The sequence below is a fragment of the Chiloscyllium punctatum genome, chromosome 44 (assembly GCF_047496795.1).
Source record: "Chiloscyllium punctatum isolate Juve2018m chromosome 44, sChiPun1.3, whole genome shotgun sequence".
Classification (NCBI taxonomy): Eukaryota; Metazoa; Chordata; class Chondrichthyes; order Orectolobiformes; family Hemiscylliidae; genus Chiloscyllium; species Chiloscyllium punctatum.
Genome location: NC_092782.1, coordinates 18,403,812 through 18,429,870, shown reverse-complemented (window position 1 = coordinate 18,429,870; position 26,059 = coordinate 18,403,812). Strand labels below are relative to the sequence as shown.

The 26,059-nt window shown below is 44.0% G+C and overlaps 1 protein-coding gene across 1 annotated transcript in view; it reads right to left on the bottom strand.

Annotated features, from left to right (window-relative positions):
- Window positions 1-17,590, bottom strand: part of amdhd1 (amidohydrolase domain containing 1) — a 29,656-nt gene extending 12,066 nt beyond the window's left edge. Inside the window, exons 1-8 of the mRNA XM_072562392.1 lie at window positions 17,294-17,590; window positions 16,552-16,658; window positions 16,389-16,453; window positions 15,157-15,434; window positions 13,598-13,823; window positions 9,080-9,204; window positions 4,237-4,330; window positions 1,098-1,258 (exon numbers count right to left, since the gene is read on the bottom strand). Coding sequence (XP_072418493.1) covers window positions 1,098-1,258; window positions 4,237-4,330; window positions 9,080-9,204; window positions 13,598-13,823; window positions 15,157-15,434; window positions 16,389-16,453; window positions 16,552-16,658; window positions 17,294-17,430 — 1,193 coding nt within the window. The 5' untranslated portion in view covers window positions 17,431-17,590. The remainder of the gene's footprint in view (window positions 1-1,097; window positions 1,259-4,236; window positions 4,331-9,079; window positions 9,205-13,597; window positions 13,824-15,156; window positions 15,435-16,388; window positions 16,454-16,551; window positions 16,659-17,293) is intronic.
- Between the last annotated feature and the right edge of the window lie 8,469 nt (window positions 17,591-26,059).

Genomic DNA, 26,059 nt, shown 5'->3' with positions numbered 1-26,059 from the left:
CTTTTGACTTTATATGTTTCTTAACTTCCCTCGTCAGCCACAGTCACCCCTGCCTCCTCCTAGGATCTTTCTTCCTTTTTGGAATGAACTGATCCTGCACCTTCTGCATTATACACAGAAATACCGACATTGTTGCTCCACTGTCATCCCTGCTAGGGTATTGCACCATTGAACTTTGACCAGCTCCTCCCTCATACCTCCATAGTTTCCTTTATTCAACTGAAATATTGTCACTTCCGATTGTACCCTCTCCCTTTCAAATTGCAGATTAAAGCTTATTGTATTATGGTCACTACCACCTAATGGCTCCTTCACTTCGAGGTCCCTGATCAAATCTGGTTCATTGCACAACACCAGATCCAGAATTGCCTTCTCCCTGGTAGCTGCCACCATCAATGCCGCTTATGCCCTGGGAAAATCCCACTCTCCCAGCACCAGCTGTTCTAAGAATCCATCTTGGAGGCACTCCACAAACTCCCTTTCTTGGGGTCCAGTACCATCCTGATTCTCCCAGTCTACCTGCATGTTGAAATCCCCCATAACGACTGTAGTAATATCTTTGCGACAGGCCAATTTCAGCTCCTTATTCAACTTACACCCTACATCCAGACTACTGTTTGGGGTCCTGTAGATAACTCCCATGAGGGTCTTCCTACCTTTAGAATTTCTCAGTTCTATCCATACTGACTCTACATCCCCTGATTCTAGGTCCTCCCTAGACTGAATATCATTCCTTACCAACAGGGCCACCCCACCCCCTCTGTCCATCAGTCTGTCCTTACGATAGCACATATAGCCTTGAATATTCATTTCCCAGGCCCTGTCCACTTGAAGCCATGTCTCCGTTATCCCCACAACATCATAACATCGTAACATCGTTAAGTTTTTCATCTTTTAGAATGGGTTGCAGGAATTGAAACCTGATGGACTTTAACTTGGCGTTGTGTGATTTGTTTTTACTTTCTGAAGAGAAATGGACTTTGTGTGCTGGTTAATCGAGAGAGTGCCAGCTGACAAGGTGCCAGTTAAAACAAAGTTTGCTGTGTGTTGTTACCAGCCAGCGATTTGGATGAGGGAAGTTTCTGTTTACAACATACCTTGGTGCGTTAATGATGAGGAGATCTCCTTGTTTTCCTACCTCCAGGGAGCCATGAGAGTGGGATTTTCCCAGGGCATAAGCGGCATTGATGGTGGCAGCTACCAGACTCTCGTTCATCGACATCTTCATGTTGACACATGCCAGGTGCATGGTGATTGGCTACCAGGGAAATTACAACAACAAGCGTGACCAGTGAAAATTAAAGAAGCAAAATCATCAATGAACAATCCATAAAGTGCACAAGGCCTCACTCTCCTTAGAGCTGTGAACTCCCCTGAAATAATTCCCCTGAAGGTAGCTCACACAACCAGTGGAAGTCGTAGCTGAACCTGGGCAGGTTCGAAACAGATATTGCTGCTCAGGTAGTGGAAAGGAGGAAATTGTGATGATGGATCACAACTCCAAGACTTATAAAAAGTTTTTTCCAAATTGTATCGGACTGTTCCAAGCTCTACCAAAAGCTGGAAATCTCGAAATGTTGCTGAGAGATTACAGGTGGAAACTCAGCATGTTGAAGTGGATTCAGTAGCAGTAGAGAGATTAAAAGTAAAAGTACCAAGATTGAAAATTTCAGGAAAAAAAAAGAGGAGAGAGAGAGAGAAGTGGGAGAGGGAGAATAGAGCAAGGAGGGAAGAAAGAGAATTTCAGGAAAAACAGCTTGATCTAAAGGGCAGGGACCCTAGACCACTGACCCAAACTTCAGGCTGGAGACATCCCCTTTTGCTTGTTTAATTTCTAGGTTTGAGGAGACAGAGATATTTCTTTTAAGTAGTATTACAGTGGCCAGTCCAACATTTGCCTTAGCTTTCTGGGAAAACTCATGAAGTTTACTCCCCTCTTGCCTGGGGAAAGTGTCACTGATTACATGGCAGTAGAAAAGGCGATCTTAAATGCGTATCAATTGGTGCCAAAGGTATACCATCAAAACTTCCATGCCTCAGGAAATGGCCTGACCTGACTTACCTAGAATTTGAAACATTTAAAATAATTTGTTTTTGACCGACTGCATATGGACATTTATGTCAGAAGCAAGTTATAAAAAATCTCAATGAAATAATTCTCAGAGAGAAGTTTAAGCACTCCATTCCCTTCCCAATAAGGGTACACCTCAAGGAACAGAAAGTGACTGGATCCAGGCAGGGAGCCACACTGGCTGGTGATTCGGAACTGATCCATAAACCCCTGTTCCAGAAAAAGTCCTGTGTAAGTCACCCCCAAAACACACATAGAAAGTAAACATGGCAAATTGAGCTCCCATAGGAGAGGGAAAAACTGAGAGAAAGCGCCACACCAAGAAACCGGTGTGATTCACCTGCAGAAAGGTAGGTCATGTCTGAGTCAACCACTGGATTCAGCCAGAGAAATCAGGAGAAACCCCTTCCCTTGTTTAGTCCTTGTCCACCTCATTTTACTTTATCTCTCTCTCTCTCTCTCTCTCTCTGGGCTCCATTTCCACCCCTCTGCTCACTCCTTTATTCCCTCCCACCCCACCTCCACCTTCAGCATATCTACCATCTTTTCCTGACTTCGCTCAGTTATGACGAAAGGGCACTGATCACAAAACATTGACTCTGTTTCTCACTCCACACATGCTGCCAGACCTGCTGAGTTTCTCTAGCAATTTCTGTTTTCTTTCACCAGGATTTTGCCTGGGATAGAAAATTTCAGCAATGAAGAGAGACTGTGTAAACTCAGGTTATTTGCTTTGGAGAGAGAAGGCTGAGAGGGAGAGGTGTATAACATTCTGAGGGGCATGGACAGGGTGAATAGAAAGCAGCTCTTCCCCTTAGTTCAGGGGTCAATAACAAGGGGATATAATTTTAAAGTGAAGGTTTAGAGAGGATTTGAGGAAACTATTTTTTCATTCAGAGGGTGATGCGAATCTGGAGTGCATTGTTTGGGAGAGTAGTTGAGGTGGGAAACCTAGCAACCTTTAAAAATTACATGGAGGAGCACCCGAAATGCCATAACATTCAAGGCTATGGGCCAAGTGCTATAAGGTGGGATGAGTGTAGATTTAGTGTCATTTTGGTGGCACACAGACTTGATGGGCTAAAGAATCTCTGCTGTACTGTCTGGATCTCAAATGTTTTGATCCATGAATCTGTCACTCTACATGCTAGAAGCCAATTAAGTGGGAAGCCAGTCAGAATGAAACAAAAGACAGAAGGGCTCTCTTGCTCTGAAGTGCTGCTAACCAATTACCATCAAAAGGAAACAGGTCAAAAGGATATCAACTAACCTGCAAAAACTAAAATCCCCAAAAATGGCTGTTTAACTGCTCCGCTATCCATGTTCCACTGTCTACTTTTCCTGAACTATCCAGAGAGATTATCTGTTTATAACCTTTAAATTTTACCTTTTCTTTGGACCCACTTCTTCTTCCCAATATCAGGAGTCACATGAAACCAAGTTATGGTCCAACAGGTTTATTTAAAATCACAAGGTTTTGGAGCACAGCTCCTTCGTCAGGTGAAGTTCCACCTGATTAAAGAGCATCGTTGTGAAAGCTTGTGATTTTAATTAAACCTGTTGGACTATAACCCAGTGTTGTGTGGCTTCTGACTTAGTCCACCTCAGTCCAACACCGGCACCTCCACATCACGACCATCATATTCCCAATATATTATTAATACTTTCCACATGTAGAAACTAATAAACTCACATTTTTGTTAATTCAAGTAAAGCCCAGCTAATTTGGCTCTTTTTGAAACATAATTTGGTCTGGGTAAAAGGCATTCACAACAGAGGAATCCTGTTAAAACGAACCTTACTGTCACAAACTGAGGGAGCAGTGGGACTCAGTCCATTCCTCCTCACCCTGGAACTTAACAATTTGGAATATTTCTGTCTGAAAATATTCGAACTTGGAGAACTTCACATGGGAGTTGTTTGTAACAACTTGCATTTTCAGAAAGCTTTTTGCTTGTGAAAATTGTCTGTTTGGCATTTGAGTACACTTCAAAAGTACACAAATACTTCCCCAATGTTGAAAAAAAACGCTGGATAAACAAGGGATCTTTCATTTCAAAGGCTCCAGATCAAAGCAATGAGCTCAACTGTCCTCTCCACCAAATACATCATTCCTTTTCTTCCAGAGGCACTGGATCAAATAATGGCAGAATGGATTTACTTACCATCGAGCAACAGTATGCATTGGGATTAAAGTCACTACCAAGAGCAACAATCACTCCAGCATCAAGCATGTCTTGGGCTCGTGGTGTCTTAAGCCTGGAAACGTTTTAGAAATGTAACTATCAGCGTAATTTTATACTGCATAAACTTTAAATCGTTTACCAATAAAAATTTAACGTCCACTCCAGTATTCTCTGACTGCGGTCTGCCACCCTTTCACCCCACCATTGGTGTCAGTGAGTGTTCAACTTCCCTCCCTGAAACCTTTGACAACACTTCCCCTTCTCTTCCAGGTCCTCCTTAAATCTACTCCCAAAGAGATGTTTGGTCCTCCCTCCTAATAGTGCCTTCCCTAGCTCAGTATACAAATCGCTGCGAATGTTTCACCTGATCAAAGGCGATTTACAAATGCAAGTTGTGTTGTATCATATTGATCAATGCAGTGACATTTTTTTCTGCATTGTGCCACTGTTTTCTTGGATTAGTCAAAGCCCGTTCCTCTTTCATTGTGAGTGTTGTTGCCACACCATGAGTTTGGGTTATTTACAGACTGATTGAGGAAATGCCAAAGTCATTCAGGCTTAGACATCACCGTATCCCTATTTATTAGATATTAATACCTAGATTCTGCTGCACACAGAGATCATAGATATACCCAGGCTTTGATCCTATAGCCACATTCAGTAAAGACTAATTTATCTGCTTAGTGTGGTCCTGTCCATGTGACATGTTTACATAGGCAGGTCCCATTGTAAATGTTGACAAATCATAGAACCTCAACAGTGTGGAAGCAGGCCATTTGGCCCATTATATCCACACTGGCCCTCCAAGAGCATCCCACCTACCCCCACCCTATTCCTGTAACCCCACATTTCCCATGGTCAATCCACCTAACCGCACATCTTTGGACTGTGGGAGGAAACTGTAGCATTCAGAGGAAACCCATGCAGACACAGGGAGAATGTGCAAACTCTACACAGACAGTAACTCAAGGGTGAAATTGAACCTGAGTCCCTGGCATTGTGAGGCAGCAGTGCTAACCAATGAGCCACTGTGGCAACCAATGGAGGTTCTAATGGAAGCACATCAAAATAATGTTAAGCTCTTGTTAAGGATATGAAGCCTGGATGGCTGAATTGAGTTGAGGCAGAGATCAGCTGTAGAAGCATCTTTGAGGCATTGAGTGGACTGTGCCACCAACCCTTTACTCCTCACTTTACCCAATGACTACACAACTTGACGATGGTGAATTAATGATGGTTTATTGATAGCTAAAGGGAATGGGCACTGTGTGAAATCAGATAGTGATTTATCGAGACATTGCCACAACTTTTTCACTCAGTGATGAAACACGGAAACAGGAAATGACCACTCAATACCTCAAAGGTGTTCCTTGTTCAAACTATCGCCAATCTCTGCCTCAACTCCATTTGCCCATTCTGGCTTCATGTCCTTAATAAGAGTCTGTTGGTGCAGGGAGAGAAGTCCAGTGTGCGCACTGTCAGGAGATGTTGCCTAGTCTTAGCATCCTTCATTCCTCCACTATCTTGAAATTTATCATGTCAAATGTCTACGTGAGTTTATGTAGCACTTGGAAATTAAATGCTGATATTGTACTAGGATGGCGTCATTATCAACCTGCATAGACAAAAACTACTTTGCAGTAAATGCATAAAATATCTCCCAAAATTGCAGACATATGCATTGAGTCATTATACTGCCCCTAGTGCAACTCTAAGGCTGGAGCTTAAGACAATTTGTTTTGAAATTCATGGGACATGGGCATCATCAGCAAAGCGAGTATTTGTTATCCATCGCTAATTGCCCTTTAACTGACAGGTGTTTTCAGTGGGCAGTTAAGAGTCAACCACATTTTGCTGTGGGTCTGGAGTCACATGTAGGCCCAGACCAGAAAGGACAGCATATTTCCTTCTCTAAAGAACATTGGTGAATCAGATGAGATTTATATGATAATTGACAATAGTTGCCATGGTCACCATTAGCAAGATGAGCTTTCAACTCCAAATTTATTCACAGAATGTAAATCCACCAGTTCCTGTAATGGGACTTGTTCCCGAGTCCCAAGAGCATCATTCTGGGCCACTGCAGTAAGAATTCTAGTGTCATCACTACTACTGTTCTGTCTCCCATTTTGAGGATCTTTTTGATTTTCTTGTGTTTTGATGTGTTATTGGCTGGGACAGGGAATCAATCTTTTTGCTTCCAAGTGCTCATTCACTTTTGATTCCTTGTTAAAAGTGAGAAAAAAAAGTGCAGTTTAGCAATTAAAAATTGTACTTGATGCTAAATGCAGCAGTCAAATAATTCCTACTATTGCGAGGTGTGAGTGACTACCCTTGACATCCAGGCTGCATCTGGCCTAGTGTGGCATCGCGGAGCCTGAGCAAAACCAATGTCAATGGCAGTCAGGTGAAGGGAGAACACTAATAAAATCAGGAGACATAGTGTGCACAAAAGAAGATGATTGTAATTGTTCGGGATTAGTCACCTAGCAGGCATTTAGTTAAGGCAGGCACCAATGATGCTTCCTCCAGAAAATCAAATAGCGATGAAAGAGAAGCTGTGGAATTTTCCAGAGCATTCTGGAAGTCGGAATTGAATTCAAGTTTTTTGAGGCATAAGGGTGGCGGTGGTCAGTTAGTCTCCTACACTCAGGAGGAAGGTTCTGGAAGATGACTAGGCTCCTGAGATGATGGTATAGTGGACAATGAAAAAGCTTATCTAAGAGTATATCAGGATTTTGATCAGCTGGGCCAAAAGGCCGAGGGACAGCAGATGGAGTTTAATTTGAATAAATGAGAGGTGTTGCACTTGGGTAAGACAAACCAGGATAGGGCTTACAAGGTAATGGTAGGGCACTGAGGAGTGTTGTTGCAAAAAGTGACCTTGGGATGCACGTACATAGTTCCTAGCAAGTTGTGTCACAGATAGACAGGATGGTGAAGAATGCATTGGGCATTCTTGCCTTCATCAGTCAGAGCCCTGTGCTTTGGAATCTGGACATCAACTTGCAGCTGTACAGACATCGGTGAGGCCACATTTGGAGTACTGCATACAGGAATTTTAGTCATGCTGCTACAGGAAGGATGTTATTAAACTGGAAAGGGTGTAAAAAAGATTTCCAAGGATATTGCCGAGACTGGAGGGTTTGATTTATAAGGAGAAGCTGGATAGGCTGCAACTTTTTCCCCGGAGCATAGGAGGTTGAGAGATTTATAAAATCAGGAGGGACATGTATAGGGTGAATAGTCAAGGTCTTTTGCCTAGGGTAGGGGAGTTCAAAACTAGAGGGCATAGGTTTAAGGTGAGAGGGGAAAGATTTAAAAGGGAACTGAGAGGCAACTTGTCCACATAGAGAGTGGTTGTATGTGGAATGAACTGTCAGAAGAAGTCAGAGGTGCAGATAAGTTACAACATTTAAAAGACTTTTGGGCAGGCACATGGATAGAAACAGTTTTAGAGGGGTATGCCCTTCTATGGCAAATGGGACGAGTTCAGTTTGGGAAATCTGGTCAGCATGAATGAGTTGGATTGAAAGGTCTGTTTCCATGCTGTATGACTCTACCTTTGTTTCTCATGAAGCCAATAATGTTGGTGATGGGGAGAAAGAGGCTGGTGCTTGTGATTTTGAGGTGACCATCTTCTCTGACTCTGCGAGTTACTGCTTCTGCAGTGTCTGATGGAGGAATGGGAGGTGGGCCTCCAGGCCTGGGAAACATGCTGAAGACTTTGGGAATCTGAGCATTCAATTGGGCTGAGTGGGATTCTAGGTGGTTGCAGGTTTTATGACTGTGGGCTAGGGTGAGGGAGCCATACCCTTCCTGGTGCACACCATAGCAGTTAAGTGACCTCTCACTAACCCCATCAATTGAACAGTTCTGTTGCAAAACTCCTCCACTGTGGGCTGAAGTATTTCAGATGACTACTTATTAACAGTAAAAAAAGAATCACACAAAACAAACTTGGAGTTTCCACATGGAACTGTAAGGTCAGTGAGCTTTACCCTGACAGAGCATTACTCTCTGGTTGGTATTTAATACTTATCAAAGCCCCAGAAATAGCCAATGTAAGCAAAATCTGTTTACTACAAAGACAAATATTGACTGAATAGCTCACCTATAACCCATGCATTCTTAAACTCCTGATAAATTATTATCTCACACAAACACTGCCAGAGGCAGAGGAATGTAGCTCAGTGAGCTGTGGTAATGCTCTCAGTCATAAAACAAGCTTACATCACGCAGAGTGCATATACAACATAGAACTGTACAGCGCAGGAATGGGCCCCTCAGCCCATGATGTCACGACAAACATAATGCCAAATTAAACTAATCCCCTCTGCCTGCCCTTGGTCCATATCCCTCCATTCCTTGCATATTGGTGTGCTTATCTCAAAGTTTCTTAAATGCCCCTATTGTATCTGCTTCCACCATCAGCCCTGACAGCATGTTCCAGACTCCTATCACTCTCTGTGTAAAAAAACCCTTCCCTCACATCTCCTTTGAACTTTCCTCTCTCACCTTAATTGCATGGTGCTTAGTCTTAGACATTTCAACTCTGGGAAAAAGATTCTGACCGTTAACCATCTCATAACTTTATAGACTTATATCAGGTCTCGCCTCAACCTAATCAGTCTGTGCTGATTCTATTACCAAGTGCCAACTACTTCTGTATGTAAGACACATGTAAGTTTTCAATTCTACTCCTACAGAAATTACCTCCCCTGTTTTACTTCCCTCGTTAACCTGCCATTGGATTTTTAATGATTTGTGAATCTGTACTTATCGATCACTCTATTCCCCGGTTCATTTAGACACACAATACCTCAATATGTAAGCAGTACTTGGAAGGAGCACAGCGCACGATTTTGCAGTTGCCATAGCAGCAATCCCAGCATCACTCACTTCTTCCAAGTGACTTATTGCGAGAGCACCAAGTTCAGCACCAAGCTATGAAGAGGAAGTCAAATGTATTAGTTACAAACCATCCTGCATCAGGAATGCCCAGCCTCATTAATTCACAGCACCATCACTGAAAATAGTCTGAGCAGCAGAAGGTCAAGTGAACACTAACCCTAAGGACCTTAAGAAGAATAGCAGCCCGAATGTGGCTGTCAGTCACCAAAAGCCTTTCTTGAAATTGTAAATTGCAAATTATTGAAGGAAAGTTTCTGATGCATTCATAAGGCCACCTTTTGTATGAATGAACCTTAATAAAGTTGCACTGCACCAACACCATCCTCCAAAGTGGCCATTCCAGAATAGAACATAGAACATAAAACATAGAACATAAAACGTTAGAGCACAGTACAGGCCCTTCGGCCCTCGATGTTGTGCCGACCTGTGAAATTAATCTGATGCCCATCGAACCTACACCATTCCATTATTATCCATGTGTATATCCAATACCGGTGAATCTACTATTGTTGCAGGCAAGCCATTCCACACCCCAACTACTCTGAGTAAAGAAACTACTCCTGACATCTGTCCTAAATCTATCACCCCTCATATGTCCTTTCATGTTAGCCTTCATCATCCAAGGAAAAAGGCTCTCACTGTCCACCCTATCTAACCCTCTGATTATCTTATACGTCTCGATTAAGTCACATCTCAATCTTCTTCTCTCCAATGAAAACAGCCTCAGTTCCCTCAGCCTTTCTCCATAAGACCTTCCTTCCATACCAGGCAACATCCTAGTAAATCTCCTCTGAACCCTTTCCAAAGCTTCCATATCCTTCTTATAATGCGATGACCAGAATTGTACACAATACTCCAGGTGTGGCCTTACCAGTGTCTTGTACAGCTGAAGCATGACCTCGTGGCTCTGAAACTCAATCCCCCTACAATAAATGTCAACACACCAAATGCCTTCTTAACTACCCTACCAACCTGGGCGGCAACTTCCAGGGATTTACGCACGTGAACACCAAGATCTCTCTGTTCATCTACACTGCCAAGAATTTTAACATTAGCCCAGTATTCTGCATTTGTGTTACTTCTTCTGAAGTGAACTACCTCACACTTTCCCTCATTAAACTCCATTTGCCACTTCTTCTCAGCCCAGCTCTGCATCTTATCTATGTCCTTCTGTAGCCCACAACATCCTTCAGCACTATCCAGAACTCTGCCTACCTGTGTCATCCACAAATTTACTAACCCATCCTTCTATGCCCACATCCAGATCATTTATAAAAATGACAAACAGCAGTGGTCCCAAAACAGATCCTTGCAGCACACCACTGGTAACTGAACTCCAGGATGAACATTTCCCAGCAACCACCAACTTTCAGCTAGCTAATTTCTGATCCAAACCATTAAATCACCCTCAATCCCATGTCTCCATATTTTGTGCAATAACCTATCATGTGGAACCTTATCAAACACCTTACTGAGGTCCATATACACCACACCATCCGCTTTACCTTTATCCACTTGTTTTGCCACTTTCTCAAAGAACTCAATAAGGTTAGTGAAGCACGATCTACCCTTCACAAAACCATGTTGACTATCCCTAATCAAACTATTCCCCTCCAGATTATTTTAAATCCTATCTCTTATAACCTTTTCCAACATCTTATCCACAACCAAAATAAGGCTCACTGGCCTATAATTCCCAGTGTTGTCCCGACTCCCCTTTCTAAACAAGCATCATGGAGAAACTCCTTCAATAAAGAAGGAAGAGACTAGTCTGAAGTAGGGTCTGGCAGTGTAGGAGGAATGGCTGCTGTTAGCTCATGACCTTCCTTATGGCTATCTTTTCTGATGCAAGATATTCCCTTTGACTCTCCCCTGTACAGGGAACATAAAGATTCCAGGAGAGATATGTATGTTATTCTAGAAGCTTCTTATTCTTTTATTGGGTAGAACAATATGCTTTACTTTTTGCTTGGTTCGTCTTATACCTATCTATTGGCTGTCCTCTCCTGTATCTTATCTTCCAGCCACTCTCTCTATCTTGCACCCCCATGCTTCCTCTTTCTAAAAGCATCAGCAAACATAGCATCAGTTTCCATGTGTTTGTTTCTGCTGTTCAGCTCCACCCCATCACCATCTCTCCCTCATACCTCCCGCTCTCTCTGATTGAGACCATACAACCAAAGCAACAGCAGTAGGCTGTTTGACCCATCAAATCTGCTCCACCATTCAACAGGATCATGGCTGATCCAACATTCCTCACATCCACTTTCCTCATGTAACCCTTGATTCCCCAACTGATCAAGAATCTATCTATCTCAGGCTTAAATATACACAGGGACTCTGCCCCCACAGCTCTCTGTGACAAGGAGTTCCAAAGATTCTCAACTCTCTGAGAGAAGAAATTCCTCCTCATCTCAGTCTTAAACTGGCACCCTTTTATTTGATTGACATTCGGTGTTGGAGGAGTGAGTTTCTTCCAATTGGTTATTAGGAAGACCCTGTTGTAGACTCTGTTCACTGACTGTGGATCATGTTCTCCTGACTGGCCACTCCGTACAGTCTGACCCAAATTGTTTGGAACCCCAGACTCCTATCTGACTCCACACTGTGCTCCTACCCACATCATTGCCAAAACTATCTCCGTCCACCTCTCCAGTACTGCTTGCCCCAACAGCCGCAGCCTTGGTTCCTCTAGACCGAAGATGTAAGAACAGAAGTAAGCCATTCAGCTCACCCAATCTGTACCAGATTCGATTATTCCAATGTTGTTCCACCATCTTCCATAAACTCCAACTCATCCCAAGCCCAAACTCCCAAGGAGTTCCAATCTCTCATTTCTCACTGGTCACCCTGATGCACATTATCTCCTCACTTAACACCTCCTTAAATTGTGTTAATGGCAAATTGCATTTTGAAATATCCTCCTCAAATCCTCCCATGTCCTTGTCGGTAAATTTTCTGCTCTTACATTATGACAATGACTCAGTTGAAAGTTCTTCACTGGATTGCGAAGGATTTGGGACATCTGTAGATCACGAAGGCATTATGTAAAAACTTGCATGAATCACAGAAAGTAGATCTGCAATGCAGCACATCATAGGAAAGGCAAATGGACTTTATTGAAAAAGGAATGGACTACAAAAGTAAAGAAATGTTGATACAAATATGTAGGAGCAGAAAATTTACCGACAAGGACATGGGAGGATTTGAGGAGGATATTTCAAAATGCAATTTGCCATTAATACAATTTAAGGAGGTGTTGAGTGAGGGGATAATGTGCATCAGGTTGACCAGTGAGAAAAGAGAGATTGGAACTCCTTGGGAGTTCGGGCTTGGGATGAGTTGGATTTTATGGAAGATGGTGGAACAACATTGGAAGGAGTTGGTGAGACCACACCTGGAATACTATGCCCAATTTTGGGTTTCCTTACTTGAGGAAGGATGTGGTGGCACTGAAGGTAGATCAGAAGATGTTCATCAGATTGAATCCAGAAATGAAAGGGATGTCATACAAGGAGCGATTGAATAGTTTGGGCTTGTATTTGCTGGAGTTCAGAAGAATGAGGGAGGATCTGAGTGAGGTATGTAAAATGCTTAAGGGAATTGGTAAAGTAGACATTAAACAGATGATTCCCCCTTATGGGACAGTCTTGAACAAAAGGTCATAGATATAGAGTGAGAGGAAGTAAGTTCAAAACTGAGGTGAGGAGAAACGACTTTCCTCAGTGGGTTGTGAATCTGTGGAATGCAGAATGCACCGGGGGCAGAATCAATCAATTGATTCAAGAAAGAAATAGATATGATTCTGATGAAACGCAGGATAAAGGGCTATGGGGAGCAGGAAGTAGAGTGGAATTGACACCAGGATAAGATCATGCATGATCATGTTAAATGACAGAGCGGATTTGAAGGCCTGAATTGCCTACTCCTGATCGTTTTTCTCTCTCCAGCACCATAACTCTCTGAGATCCCTGCTGCCCTCCAGTTTAGGTTTCCTGTCCAGCCCTCCTGTTTCCCACTGAACCTCTGCCAGCTATCAAAGCTCCAACTTCTGGCATTCCTTTTCCTGAACCTCTCAGTCCCTCAATCTCTCTTTCCTCCTGTAACATTCTCCTTCAAACTGACCTCATTCACTCACTTTTTATCACTTGGTCTAAAATTTCTTTCTGTGGTTTGGTGTCCAATTTTGATTGATCTGTGAGGGCCACATTTTATAATATTAATTTTACCTAATGAATCTCAGTTTGATCAATTATTTGGATGATTGATTTGTTTCAATTGCTGGAACAGATTAAGAACTATCGCATTGATCCTCACTGATTTGATGACATATAAATTTCTCCTGCACTAAAACAAATCTGCAATTCACGTTTTGGACTATAACATCCATGTTACGACTGACCTCCATTGAATATCCAATCCTTACCTCTGCTGCATGCATTGGATAGAGCTCATCACCATGAAAATTAATCTGGAGTTTCATCTCTTTGCCAGCCTGTAATATAGCTCTGGTGGAATCCAGGTCAAAGACTCCCTTTTCACAGAACACATCAATGTTATCGATGTGAAATTCACCGTTTGCCATCATCTCCTTCAGTTTGGGGAGTTGAACTCTAATGATATCATCCACTGTTTCCGCTGGGGTCTTCCCTCTGGTGTGCAGACATCACAAGTTACTTTCATTACAGTCCAATGTGCTTCTACATTTTAAACTTAAAGTCACTGCCTCACTAAATCTCATAGTCATCTCATGATCATGTCAGATCACTTGTGATCTTATCAAATGGCAGATCAGGTTCAAGGGGCTGAATGGCTTGCTCCAGATTCTCGCCCACATGGTTGAATGTCGAAGTTATGATTAGTTAGAAAGTGACTTGTTATCTTCGCCATCTGTGCTTGATTTGATTTATATATTGTCATGTGTATCATGTTACAAAATTCGGGGTCAATGACCGGGGACATAGATTTTAAGGTGAGGGGCAGGAGGTTTAGAGGAGATGTAAGAAAAACATTTTCATCCAGAGGGTGTTTGAATTGGGAACTCATTGCCTGTAAGGGTGATACAGACAGAAACCTTCACAACTTTGAAGAAATATTTGGGTGTGCACTTGCAATGCCAAGGCATTCAGGCTAGAGGCCATGTGCTGGAAAATGGGATTAGAATGTTAGGTAGTTGTCTTTGATCTACTTGGATATGATGGGCTGAAGGGCCTTTTTTTCTGAGCTGTAGATCTCTGTGACTCAGTAACTGCTTTCTGACTCCATAAATAAATCACATGGTGAAAAATTCCAAATGTTCCTGTAAAGATCCTAGCCTGGCAGTGGGACTAATAATCACAGATCAAAAAGGAGGGAGAAAGCACCTTCATTCCTATCACACCATATCACCTCATCAGGACGTGCTGACGTGTATTACACAGGAACAGGAGGAGGTTAGAAGCAGGAAGGATATTCCCAATGGTGGTTGAATTCTAAACCAGGGATCATAGTTCAAAGTAATGGGATAAGCCTTTAAGGACTGAGATGAGGAGAAATTTCTTCACCCAGGGAGTGGGGAACCCATGGAATTCACTACCACAGAAAGTGGCTGAGGCTAAACATTGTGTTTTCAAAAAGAAGGTAGATATAGTTTTTTTGTACCTAAAAGGATGAAAGGATATAGGAGGGGTGGGATCAGGATATTGATCAGGAAATTTAATGTGGAGCAGGATTGAGGGGTGGAATGGCCTACTTCTGTTCCTACCTTTTATGTTTCTATAGGCCATTCAGCCCTTCACTCTGGTTTGCCTTTACATGAGGATTGGAATTGATCTGTTTATTATATCTTATTTGTTATATTGTTATGTATGTTATATTATAACTGGAACCAAAGACAGTTCAACAATCAATTTCTCATCCAATAGCAGTACTGCACACATTATGCAGACCCACTGTCGGTAGGAAATATAATGATTGGCTTCAAGTAAACCAAGATGACACATTTACCTCGGCACAGAATGAGCACCGCAGTATGTGGAGGAGATGCTGATATCGAGTTCCCTTCGGGCTCGTTCAATCACCCGCAGCATTTTGGTCTCGGTTTCCAAGTTCAAGCCATAGCCTGTCTTGCACTCCACCAACGTGGTCCCTGTTCTGACCATACGCCACAGCCGCCCTCTCAATCTCTCAAAGAGCTCCTCCTCTGACGCCTTCCTCGTGTGTTCGACAGTGAAATGTATCCCTCCTCCAGCTCTGTGAATCTCCATATAGGATGCTCCTGCCAGCTAGTGTGTAAATTGAAAGCAAGTTAATGCGACCATCATTTTCAATTCACTAGGTATTAGCATAATGAAGATAAAATACTGCAGATGCAGGAAATCTGAAATTAAAATGTTGGACAATGTCAGGAGGTCTGGCAGCGTCGACGGAGAGGGAAACAGAATTCACATTTTGAGTACGATATGACTCTTGCACAGATATGCTCAAAGCTGTGGCTCACAGATGGTAGCACAGTCCCAATTCCCATTAAGTCATAGCATCTTTGAGGTGAACTTTGAACTTTGGCCAGTGATGGTTGCTATCCTTTCTCATTGATGTGGCACAGCTAAACCAGTTACCCAACTAAATGGGCCCAACCCAACAAAACAGGCCTAACCCGGCAAAAGAGGCCTAACCCAGCAAATCATGGCCTAAGGCAGTAAATCAAACCCAAACCATGCTTTGTTTCAAAGCTTGTGTTCTGTTTTGAGCCCTGTAATTTGGTTTGGGCCTGTGTTCTGATTTGGGCCCTGTGTTCTGGTTTTAACCCGGTGCTCTGGTTCAGGCTCTGTGCTCTGGTTTGGAGCCTGTGCTCTGGTTTGGAGACTGTGCTCTGGTTTTAACCCAGTGTCCTAGTTCAGGCTTGTGCTCTGGTTTGGGGCCTGTCCTCTGGTTTGGGGCTTGTGCTCCAGTTTATGGCATGTGCTCTGGTTTAGGCCCTGTGCTCTGGTTCAGGCACTGTGCTCTGGTTTATGCCCTGTGCTCTGGTTCAGGCCCGTGCTCTGCTTCAGGCACTGTGCTCTGGTTCAGGCCCGTGCTCTGGTTCAGGCCCGTGCTCTGCTTCAGGCACTGTGCTCTGGTTTTAACCCAGTGCTCTGGATTGAAGTCTGTGCTTTGATTTAGGCCCTGTGCTCTCATTTGGGTCCTGTGACCTGGTTTGAGTTGCACTTTCTGTTCTTTCCTCTCCTCCATGAACTTACCTTCATTGCAAATTCATGAACTCTGTCTCCAGCCCACACCGGATGAGTGTGTGCATCGACCAAACCTAGAAGAGAAAAAGAAGATAGCACAAAAAAACTCTTGAATGTGAAGGTGTCATCACTGTGAAGTTAATATTGAATATGATTACCCCGAGTGACTAACCTGGCAGCACACACATCCCACAAGCGTCAATTTCTTGGTCAAATGTAACTTCTGTATACTTGGATTGGATCAGTTCATTTGGCCCCACGGCCTCAATCAGACCCTCTCTGAAAAATGAGATTAGAAAACTATCATCACTCACTGAGAGAGAGAGAGAGAAATTATGAGGCTGTGTGAGAGAGGGATGTGTGACTGTGGGTGGGTTGTGTGTGAAAGGGGTATTGAGTGTAATTTGACAGGTGTGTGTGAGAGGAATGTGTGAGTATGAGGGGGGTGTGTCAGGTGTTTGTGTGTGAGTGGGTTATGTGTGAAAGAGGTATTGAGCGTGAGTGTCAGAGGGATGTGTGTGAGAAGGGTTTGTGAGTGTGAGAGGGGTGTATACATGGGTGTGAGACAGGTGTGTGTCTGAGAGGGATGTGTGAAAGTGAGGGGGAGTGTGAATCTGAGAGGGGTGTGTGTGAATGGGTTTTGTGTTGAGAGGGGTATTGAGTGTGAGAGAGGTTTTGTGTGTGTGTGTGAGGGGTATGAGTGTGTGCAAGGGTGAGTGTGTGTGTGTGAAGAAATTGTGTGTGTGCAAGAGATGTGTGTGTGGAGTGAAAGTGTGTGCGAGGGGTTGAGAGAGTGTGTGTGTGTGCACACGCAAGTAGTATGGGTGTGTGTAAAATGAGTGTGAATGTGTGCAAGGGATTGAGTGTGTGTGTGTGTGCGTGAGAGGGGAGGGTGAATTTGAGCAAGCTCTTACCTGTTGATGACAATGCTGGCCCCAGTGATCACGACCAGTCTCTGCATCTCGGCCTTGCCCAGGTATTGGGCCCCACTGTCACTGACCTGCACCAGCTGGGCCGCATTCCTCACCAATAACCTGCACTGGCTCGGCATGGTGAGGACAGGGAGAGGGTGAGAGGAGGGAGGGGAAAGCAGAGGAGGCCGAGCTCCCACAAGGATACCCAACTACACCTTCACTCCCTCAAACTCCAAAACACTCAAACACTCCACTTCCTCACCCGTCAAACCCTCACACCCTCAAATCCCCCCTCACCTTACCACACCCTCAGACCTACACCCTCCCCCTCACTCCCTCAGACCCTCTCACTCACTATCTCCCTCAGAGCCTCAGCCTCTCCCTCACACTCAGTCTCTCTCTTAGTCGCTCCCTATCTCAGTCCCTCACTCTCTCAGTCCCTCTTACTCCCTCCCTGATGCTGAGAACTTTGCTCCTTCTCCCTGAACTTTCTCCTTATTCTCTGTCGCAGTTTCCCGGGCACCAGCTTCTATTCCGGGCACAGTGAAGTTTGTGTGGAGAGCCCACAGGTCAGAAATTTCCACCGAGTCTTCAAATACCACAACTCATCTAAATATTGTGAAGGGCTGTAGCAGCAAAGTGTTGTTTAAAAGAAAAATATCTCGGAATAAAGGTAATAATTAACGGAACAAAGAAGCAGACTTCCAGCTCAAAGTGACTTGGCTGATTGACGCAGACTGAGCAGGACTGTGTGTGTCTGCACTGACTGTTGTATCTCAGCAAAGTGTATGTTTGAACTGACTATTATATCTCAATGCAGTGTGTCTGCACTGACTGTTATATCTCAATACTGTATGTCAACACTGACTGTTATATCTCAGTACAGTGTGTGTGTCTGCACTAGCTGTTATATCTCAGCACAATGTGTATACGGCCTCACTCCTGCCTTGGTTTACCTTGGCTCCCGAGGCCAGTTTGAACTGGTCACAGATGCTCATGAGTCTGTGTGCTGAAAGCAGATCTGAGCAATAAACAGCAACGATGTCCATGTACAGGGAGGCATGATCTGCAGGCCCTCACTGCCTGGAATAGTCACCCCTCTCAGGCTCACATCCTTACTGATGGACACAGTAAAATACAACACACACACAAGGCAGGAGAGAATGGGCAGCACTGCCTGACTCCAGTGACGGCACTAATGATGTTGGTGTAGGGCAGTTGGATCCAGTTTGCGAATTTCCTCCCAAAAGCTTATTTTGGAGAGAGCATTCCCACTGTAATAATTACTGTTTATTACAAATAGTTAAATTCTAACTATGGTAGACAGTTATAAATCATTAACATTTAACACTTCAAATTAAAACTCTAAACCCCCTATAAATGACTGAATACACTCATACACACGGACAAATAAAGGTAAAATAGGTTATAGATGAAGGAAAGCTGAAGGCAGTTCACTGGCTTTTATTGACAGGTTGATGAAATAATCCTTCTGATTCTTAGGCTGGTCAGAGCTGTTCAATCATCTTTCTCCAGATGCTTCTGTTGGTTTCAAGAGACACATAGTATCTGGTTCGCTAATAAAAGTTCACTGACTTATCAGTTAAAAGTCATAGTTCCTGAAGCTTGGTGACCTTCAGCCAGTACAGGAATCAAACTCATGCTATTAGTGTTACTCTACATTAGAAACCAGCCACCCAGCCAACAGAGGTAACTAACCCCCTGAAATTAATTGCTTCAATTGCTGCTTGTTCAAACAATGTTTGCCATAAGTGCCTGATGCTCTTCATAACATGTAGCAATCTAATAAACCAGTGACTTTAAAACCATTCTTCCACAATTCTGTCTTTTCAGTGCTTGCTTGGAGGCTCACTGCATCTCTGATTTACTTTCTTGCACATTGTCATTTTATTCAGAATTTTATTTATTCATTCATGGGATGTGGTTGTTGCTGGCTACGCCAGTATTTAATGCACTTGGACTGCTTCAGTATTTCTACAAGCTCTTTAGGGGCTCACTGTAATTCTGTTTTGCCACCAGGTTATAAGGTGTAAGAGCAGAAGTAGGCCATTCAGCCCATCAAGCCTGAATTAGCTTTATTGTCGCATGTACGCAAATGAGTACAGTGAGTACAGTGAAAAGTTTATAAGTTGCCATTTACAGCACCATCCTAGGCATAAAGGTACCTAGGCACACCCCTTAGTTACAGAACAGAGAAATGAAAAACAAGTTACATTACTGTTATACACAGTATAATCACATGTCAGAAAAACAAGAAGTTGAAACGATAAACATCACAGTCTGTCACCAAAGGCTCTCTGCAGCAAACAAGCGCAGCGTGGTCTGACCACTGGCTACAACCTCCTTATCTCTGGGCCGCTGCTCGCTGGCGTCCCCACTCTGGTCACTGGAGTCTCCACCGATTGCTGATCCTGCATTGTCATTCAAGGTATGCTCTATCATTCAATGAAATCATGGCTGATCCGATATTCCTGAATTCCATTTCCCTGTCTTTCCCCCTTATCCTTGATATTTCTATCATCGATAGTCACAGATGAGGTGCTGGAAGACTGGAGGTTGGCTAACGTGGTGCCACTGTTTAAGAAAGGTGGTAAGGAAAAGCCAGGGAACTAAAGACAGATGAGCCTGACATCAGTAGTGGGGAAGTTGTTGGAGGGAATCCTGAGGAACAGGATATACATGTATTTGGAAAGGCAAGGACTGATTAGGGCTAGTCAACATGGCTTTGTGGGAAATCATGTCTCAGTAACATGATTGAGTTTTCTTAGGAAGTAACAAAGAAGATTGATGAGGGCAGAGTGGTGGATGTGATCTATATGGACTTCAGTAAGGCATTCGACAAGGTTTGTTATGGTAGACTGGTTAGCAAAGTTAGATCACACAGAATACAGGGAGAACTAGCTATTTGGATGCAGAACTGGCTCAAAGGTAGAAAACAGAGGGTGGTCATGGACGGTTGCTTTTCAGACTGGAGGCCTATGACCAGGGGTGTGCTACAAGGATTGGTGCTGGGTCCATTGCTTTCTGTCATTTATATAAATGGTTTGGATGTGAACATAGGAGGTATAGTTTGTGAGTTTGCAGATGACATGAAAATTGGAGGTGTAGTGGACAGCGAAGAAGATTATCTCAGATTACAACTAGATCTTGATCAGATGGGCCAATGGGCCGAGGAGTGGCAGATGGAGTTTGACTTAGATAAATGTGAGGTGCTGCATTTTGGAAAAGCAAATTAGAGCAGAACTTATACACTTAATGGTAAAGTCTTGGAGAGTGTTGCTGAAAAAAAGAGACCTCAGAGTTCAGGTTCATAGTTCCTTGAAAATGGAGTTGTAGGTAGATAGGAGAGTGAAAAAGGTGCTTGATATGCTTTCCTTCATTGGTCAGTGCATTGAGTATAACAGTTGGGAGGTCATATTGGTGGCTGTACAGAATATTGGTTCAGCCATTTTTGGAGTATTGCGTGCAAGATCTCCCTTATATATAGGAAGGTTGTTGTGAAACTTGAAAGGGTTCAAAAAAGATTAACAAGAACGTTGTCGGGATTGGAGGGTTTGAGCAATGGGGAGAGGCTGAAAAGACTGGCGCTATTTTCCCTGGAGCATCAGAGACTGAGGGATGATCAGAAAAAATTTATAAAATCATGAGGGGCATGGATAAGGTAAGTAGGCAAGGTCCTGACCCCGGGGTGGGGGAGTCCAAAACTCCCTGGGCAGGACACTAGATATTTTACCCTGTTTCCTGGTAGATTACAGTGAATCCCTGGCAGGACACGAGATATTTTACCCTGTTTCCTGGGAGATTACAGTGTATCCCTGGGCAGGTCATGAGATATTTTACGCTGTTTCCGGGTAGATTACAGTGAATCCCTGGGCAGGACACTAGATATTTTACCCTGTTTCCTGGTAGATTACAGTGAATCCCTGGGCAGGACACTAGATATTTTACTCTGTTTCCGGGTAGATTACAGTGAATCCCTGGGCAGGACACTAGATATTTTACCCTGTTTCCGGGTAGATTACAGTGAATCCCTGGGCAGGACACTAGATATTTTACCCTGTTTCCTGGTAGATTACAGTGAATCCCTGGGCACGACATGCGAAATTTTACCCTGTTTCCGGGTAGATTACAGTATGTATCCCTGGGCAGGATACTAGGTATTTTACCCTGTTTCCTGGTAGATTACAGTGAATTCCTGGGCAGGACACTAGATATTTTACCCTGTTTCCTGGTAGATAACAGTGAATCCCTGGGCAGGACACTAGATATTTTACCCTGTTTCCGGGTAGATTACAGTGAATCCCTGGGCAAAACACGAGACATTTTACCGTTTCCTGATAGATTAGTGAATCCCTGGGCAGGACACGAGATACTTTACGCTGTTTCCTGGTAGATTACTGTGAATTCCTGGGCAGGACACTAGATATTTTACGCTGTTTCCTGGTAGATTACTGTGAATCCCTGGGCAGGACACAAGATATTTTACCCTGTTTCCGGGTAGATTGCAGTGAATCCCTGGGCAGGACACGAGATATTTTACCCTGTTTCCTGGGAGATTACAGTGAATACCTGGGCAGGACACGAGATATTTTACCCTGTTTCCGGGTAGATTGCAGTGATTCCCTGGGCAGGACACTACATATTTTACCCTGTTTCCTGGTAGATTCCAGTGAATCCCTGGGCAGGACATGCGAAATTTTACCCTGTTTCCGGGTAGATTACAGTATGTATCCCTGGGCAGGATACTAGGTATTTTACCCTGTTTCCTGGTAGATTACAGTGAATCCCTGGGCAGGTCACGAGATATTTTACCCTGTTTCTGGGCAGATTACAGTGAATCCCTGGGCAGGACACGAGGTATTTTACCCTGTTTCCTGGTAGATTACAGTGAATCCCTGGGCAAAACACGAGATGACTTACCCTGTTTTCTGGTAGATTACAGTGAATCCCTGGGCAGGACACGAGATATTTTACCCTGTTTCCGGGTAGATTAAAGTGTATCCCTGGGCAGGACACGAGATACTTTACCCTGTTTCCTGGTAGATTACAGTGAATCTCTGGCAGGCACACGAGATATTTTACCCTGTTTCCTGGTAGATTATAGTGTATCCCTGGGCAGGACACTAGATATTTTACCCTGTTTCCTGGTAGATTACAGTGAATCCCTGGGCAGGACACTAGATATTTTACTCTGTTTCCGGGTAGATTACAGTGAATCCCTGGGCAGGACACTAGATATTTTACCCTGTTTCCGGGTAGATTACAGTGAATCCCTGGGCAGGACACTAGATATTTTACCCTGTTTCCTGGTAGATTACAGTGAATCCCTGGGCACGACATGCGAAATTTTACCCTGTTTCCGGGTAGATTACAGTATGTATCCCTGGGCAGGATACTAGGTATTTTACCCTGTTTCCTGGTAGATTACAGTGAATCCCTGGGCAGGACACTAGATATTTTACTCTGTTTCCGGGTAGATTACAGTGAATCCCTGGGCAGGACACTAGATATTTTACCCTGTTTCCGGGTAGATTACAGTGAATCCCTGGGCAGGACACTAGATATTTTACCCTGTTTCCTGGTAGATTACAGTGAATCCCTGGGCACGACATGCGAAATTTTACCCTGTTTCCGGGTAGATTACAGTATGTATCCCTGGGCAGGATACTAGGTATTTTACCCTGTTTCCTGGTAGATTACAGTGAATCCCTGGGCAGGACACTAGATATTTTACTCTGTTTCCGGGTAGATTACAGTGAATCCCTGGGCAGGACACTAGATATTTTACCCTGTTTCCGGGTAGATTACAGTGAATCCCTGGGCAGGACACTAGATATTTTACCCTGTTTCCTGGTAGATTACAGTGAATCCCTGGGCACGACATGCGAAATTTTACCCTGTTTCCGGGTAGATTACAGTATGTATCCCTGGGCAGGATACTAGGTATTTTACCCTGTTTCCTGGTAGATTACAGTGAATCCCTGGGCAGGTCACGAGATTTTTACCGTTTCCTGATAGATTAGTGAATCCCTGGGCAGGACACGAGATACTTTACCCTGTTTCCTGGTAGATTACAGTGAATTCCTGGGCAGGACACTAGATATTTTACCCTGTTTCCTGGTAGATAACAGTGAATCCCTGGGCAGGACACTAGATATTTTACCCTGTTTCCGGGTAGATTACAGTGAATCCCTGGGCAAAACACGAGACATTTTACCGTTTCCTGATAGATTAGTGAATCCCTGGGCAGGACACGAGATACTTTACGCTGTTTCCTGGTAGATTACTGTGAATTCCTGGGCAGGACACTAGATATTTTACCCTGTTTCCTGGCATATTACAGTGAATCCCCGAGCAAAACACGAGATATTTTACCGTTTCCTGATAGATGAGTGAATCCCTGGGCAGGACACTAGATATTTTACCCTGTTTCCTGGGAGATTACAGTAAATCCCTGGGCAGGACACTAGATACTTTACGCTGTTTCCTGGTAGATTACTGTGAATCCCTGGGCAGGACACAAGATATTTTACCCTGTTTCTGGGTAGATTACAGTGAATCCCTGGGCAGGACACGAGATATTTTACCCTGTTTCCTGGTAGATTACAGTGAATCCCTGGGCAGGACACGAGATATTTTACCCTGTTTCCTGGCAGATTACAGTGAATCCCTGGGCAGGATACGAAATATTTTACCGTTTCCTGATAGATTAGTGAATCCCTGGGCAGGACACTAGATATTTTACCCTGTTTCCTGGGAGATTACAGTAAATCCCTGGGCAGGACACTAGATACTTTACGCTGTTTCCTGGTAGATTACTGTGAATCCCTGGGCAGGACACAAGATATTTTACCCTGTTTCCGGGTAGATTACAGTGAATCCCTGGGCAGGACACAAGATATTTTATCCTGTTTCCTGGGAGATTACAGTAAATCCCTGGGCAGGACACTAGATACTTTACGCTGTTTCCTGGTAGATTACTGTGGATCCCTGGGCAGGACACAAGATATTTTACCCTGTTTCCGGGTAGATTACAGTGAATCCCTGGGCAGGACACTAGATATTTTACCCTGTTTCCGGGTAGATTGCAGTGAATCCCTGGGCAGGACACGAGATATTTTACCCTGTTTCCTGGCAGATTACAGTGAATCCCTGGGCAGGATATGAGATATTTTACCGTTTCCTGATAGATTCATGAATCCCTGGGCAGGACACTAGATATTTTACCCTGTTTCCTGGGAGATTACAGTAAATCCCTGGGCAGGACACTAGATACTTTACGCTGTTTCTGGGTAGATTACTGTGAATCCCTGGGCAGGACACGAGATATTTTACCCCGTTTCCGGGTAGATTACAGTGAATCCCTGGGCAGGACACGAGATATTTTACCCCGTTTCCGGGTAGATTACAGTGAATCCCTGGGCAGGACACGAGATATTTTACCCCGTTTCCGGGTAGATTACAGTGAATCCCTGGGCAGGACACGAGATATTTTACCCCGTTTCCGGGTAGATTACAGTGAATCCCTGGGCAGGACACTAGATATTTTACCCCGTTTCCTGGTAGATTACAGTGAATCCCTGGGCAGGACACGAGATATTTTACCGTTTCCTGATAGATTAGTGAATCCCTGGGCAGGACACGAGATATTTTACCGTTTCCTGATAGATTAGTGAATCCCTGGGCAGGACACGAGATATTTTACCGTTTCCTGATAGATTAGTGAATCCCTGGGCAGGATACGAGATGTTTTACCGTTTCCTGATAGATTAGTGAATCCCTGGGCAGGACACGAGATATTTTACCCTGTTTCCTGGTAGATTACAGTGAATCCCTGGGCAGGACACGAGATATTTTACCCTGTTTCCTGGTAGATTACAGTGAATCCCTGGGCAGGACACGAGATATTTTACCGTTTCCTGATAGATTAGTGAATCCCTGGGCAGGACACGAGATATTTTACCGTTTCCTGATAGATTAGTGAATCCCTGGGCAGGACACGAGATATTTTACCGTTTCCTGATAGATTAGTGAATCCCTGGGCAGGACACGAGATATTTTACGGTGTTTCCGGGTAGATTACAGTGAATCCCTGGGCAGGATACGAGATGTTTTACCCTGTTTCCGGGTAGATTACAGTGAATCCCTGGGCAGGATACGAGATGTTTTACCCTGTTTCCGGGTAGATTACAGTGAATCCCTGGGCAGGATACGAGATGTTTTACCCTGTTTCCGGGTAGATTACAGTGAATCCCTGGGCAGGATACGAGATGTTTTACCCTGTTTCCGGGTAGATTACAGTGAATCCCTGGGCAGGATACGAGATGTTTTACCCTGTTTCCGGGTAGATTACAGTGAATCCCTGGGCAGGATACGAGATGTTTTACCCTGTTTCCGGGTAGATTACAGTGAATCCCTGGGCAGGATACGAGATGTTTTACGCTGTTTCCGGGTAGATTACAGTGAATCCCTGGGCAGGATACGAGATGTTTTACCCTGTTTCCGGGTAGATTACAGTGAATCCCTGGGCAGGACACTAGATGTTTTACCCTGTTTCCGGGTAGATTACAGTGTGTATAGAAGCTGCTCGAGCCGATTGTTTTGATTCTAATTGGTTCCCGCGGCGCGAAGACCTCGTCCAGCCGCGCTTTCCAGCCAATCAGAGCGGCGCTGAGTACGGTCCCGCTCATTGACAGCCAATCACACTCCGCGTTTACTCAAGCGGGTGGGCCAGGGTTAACGGAC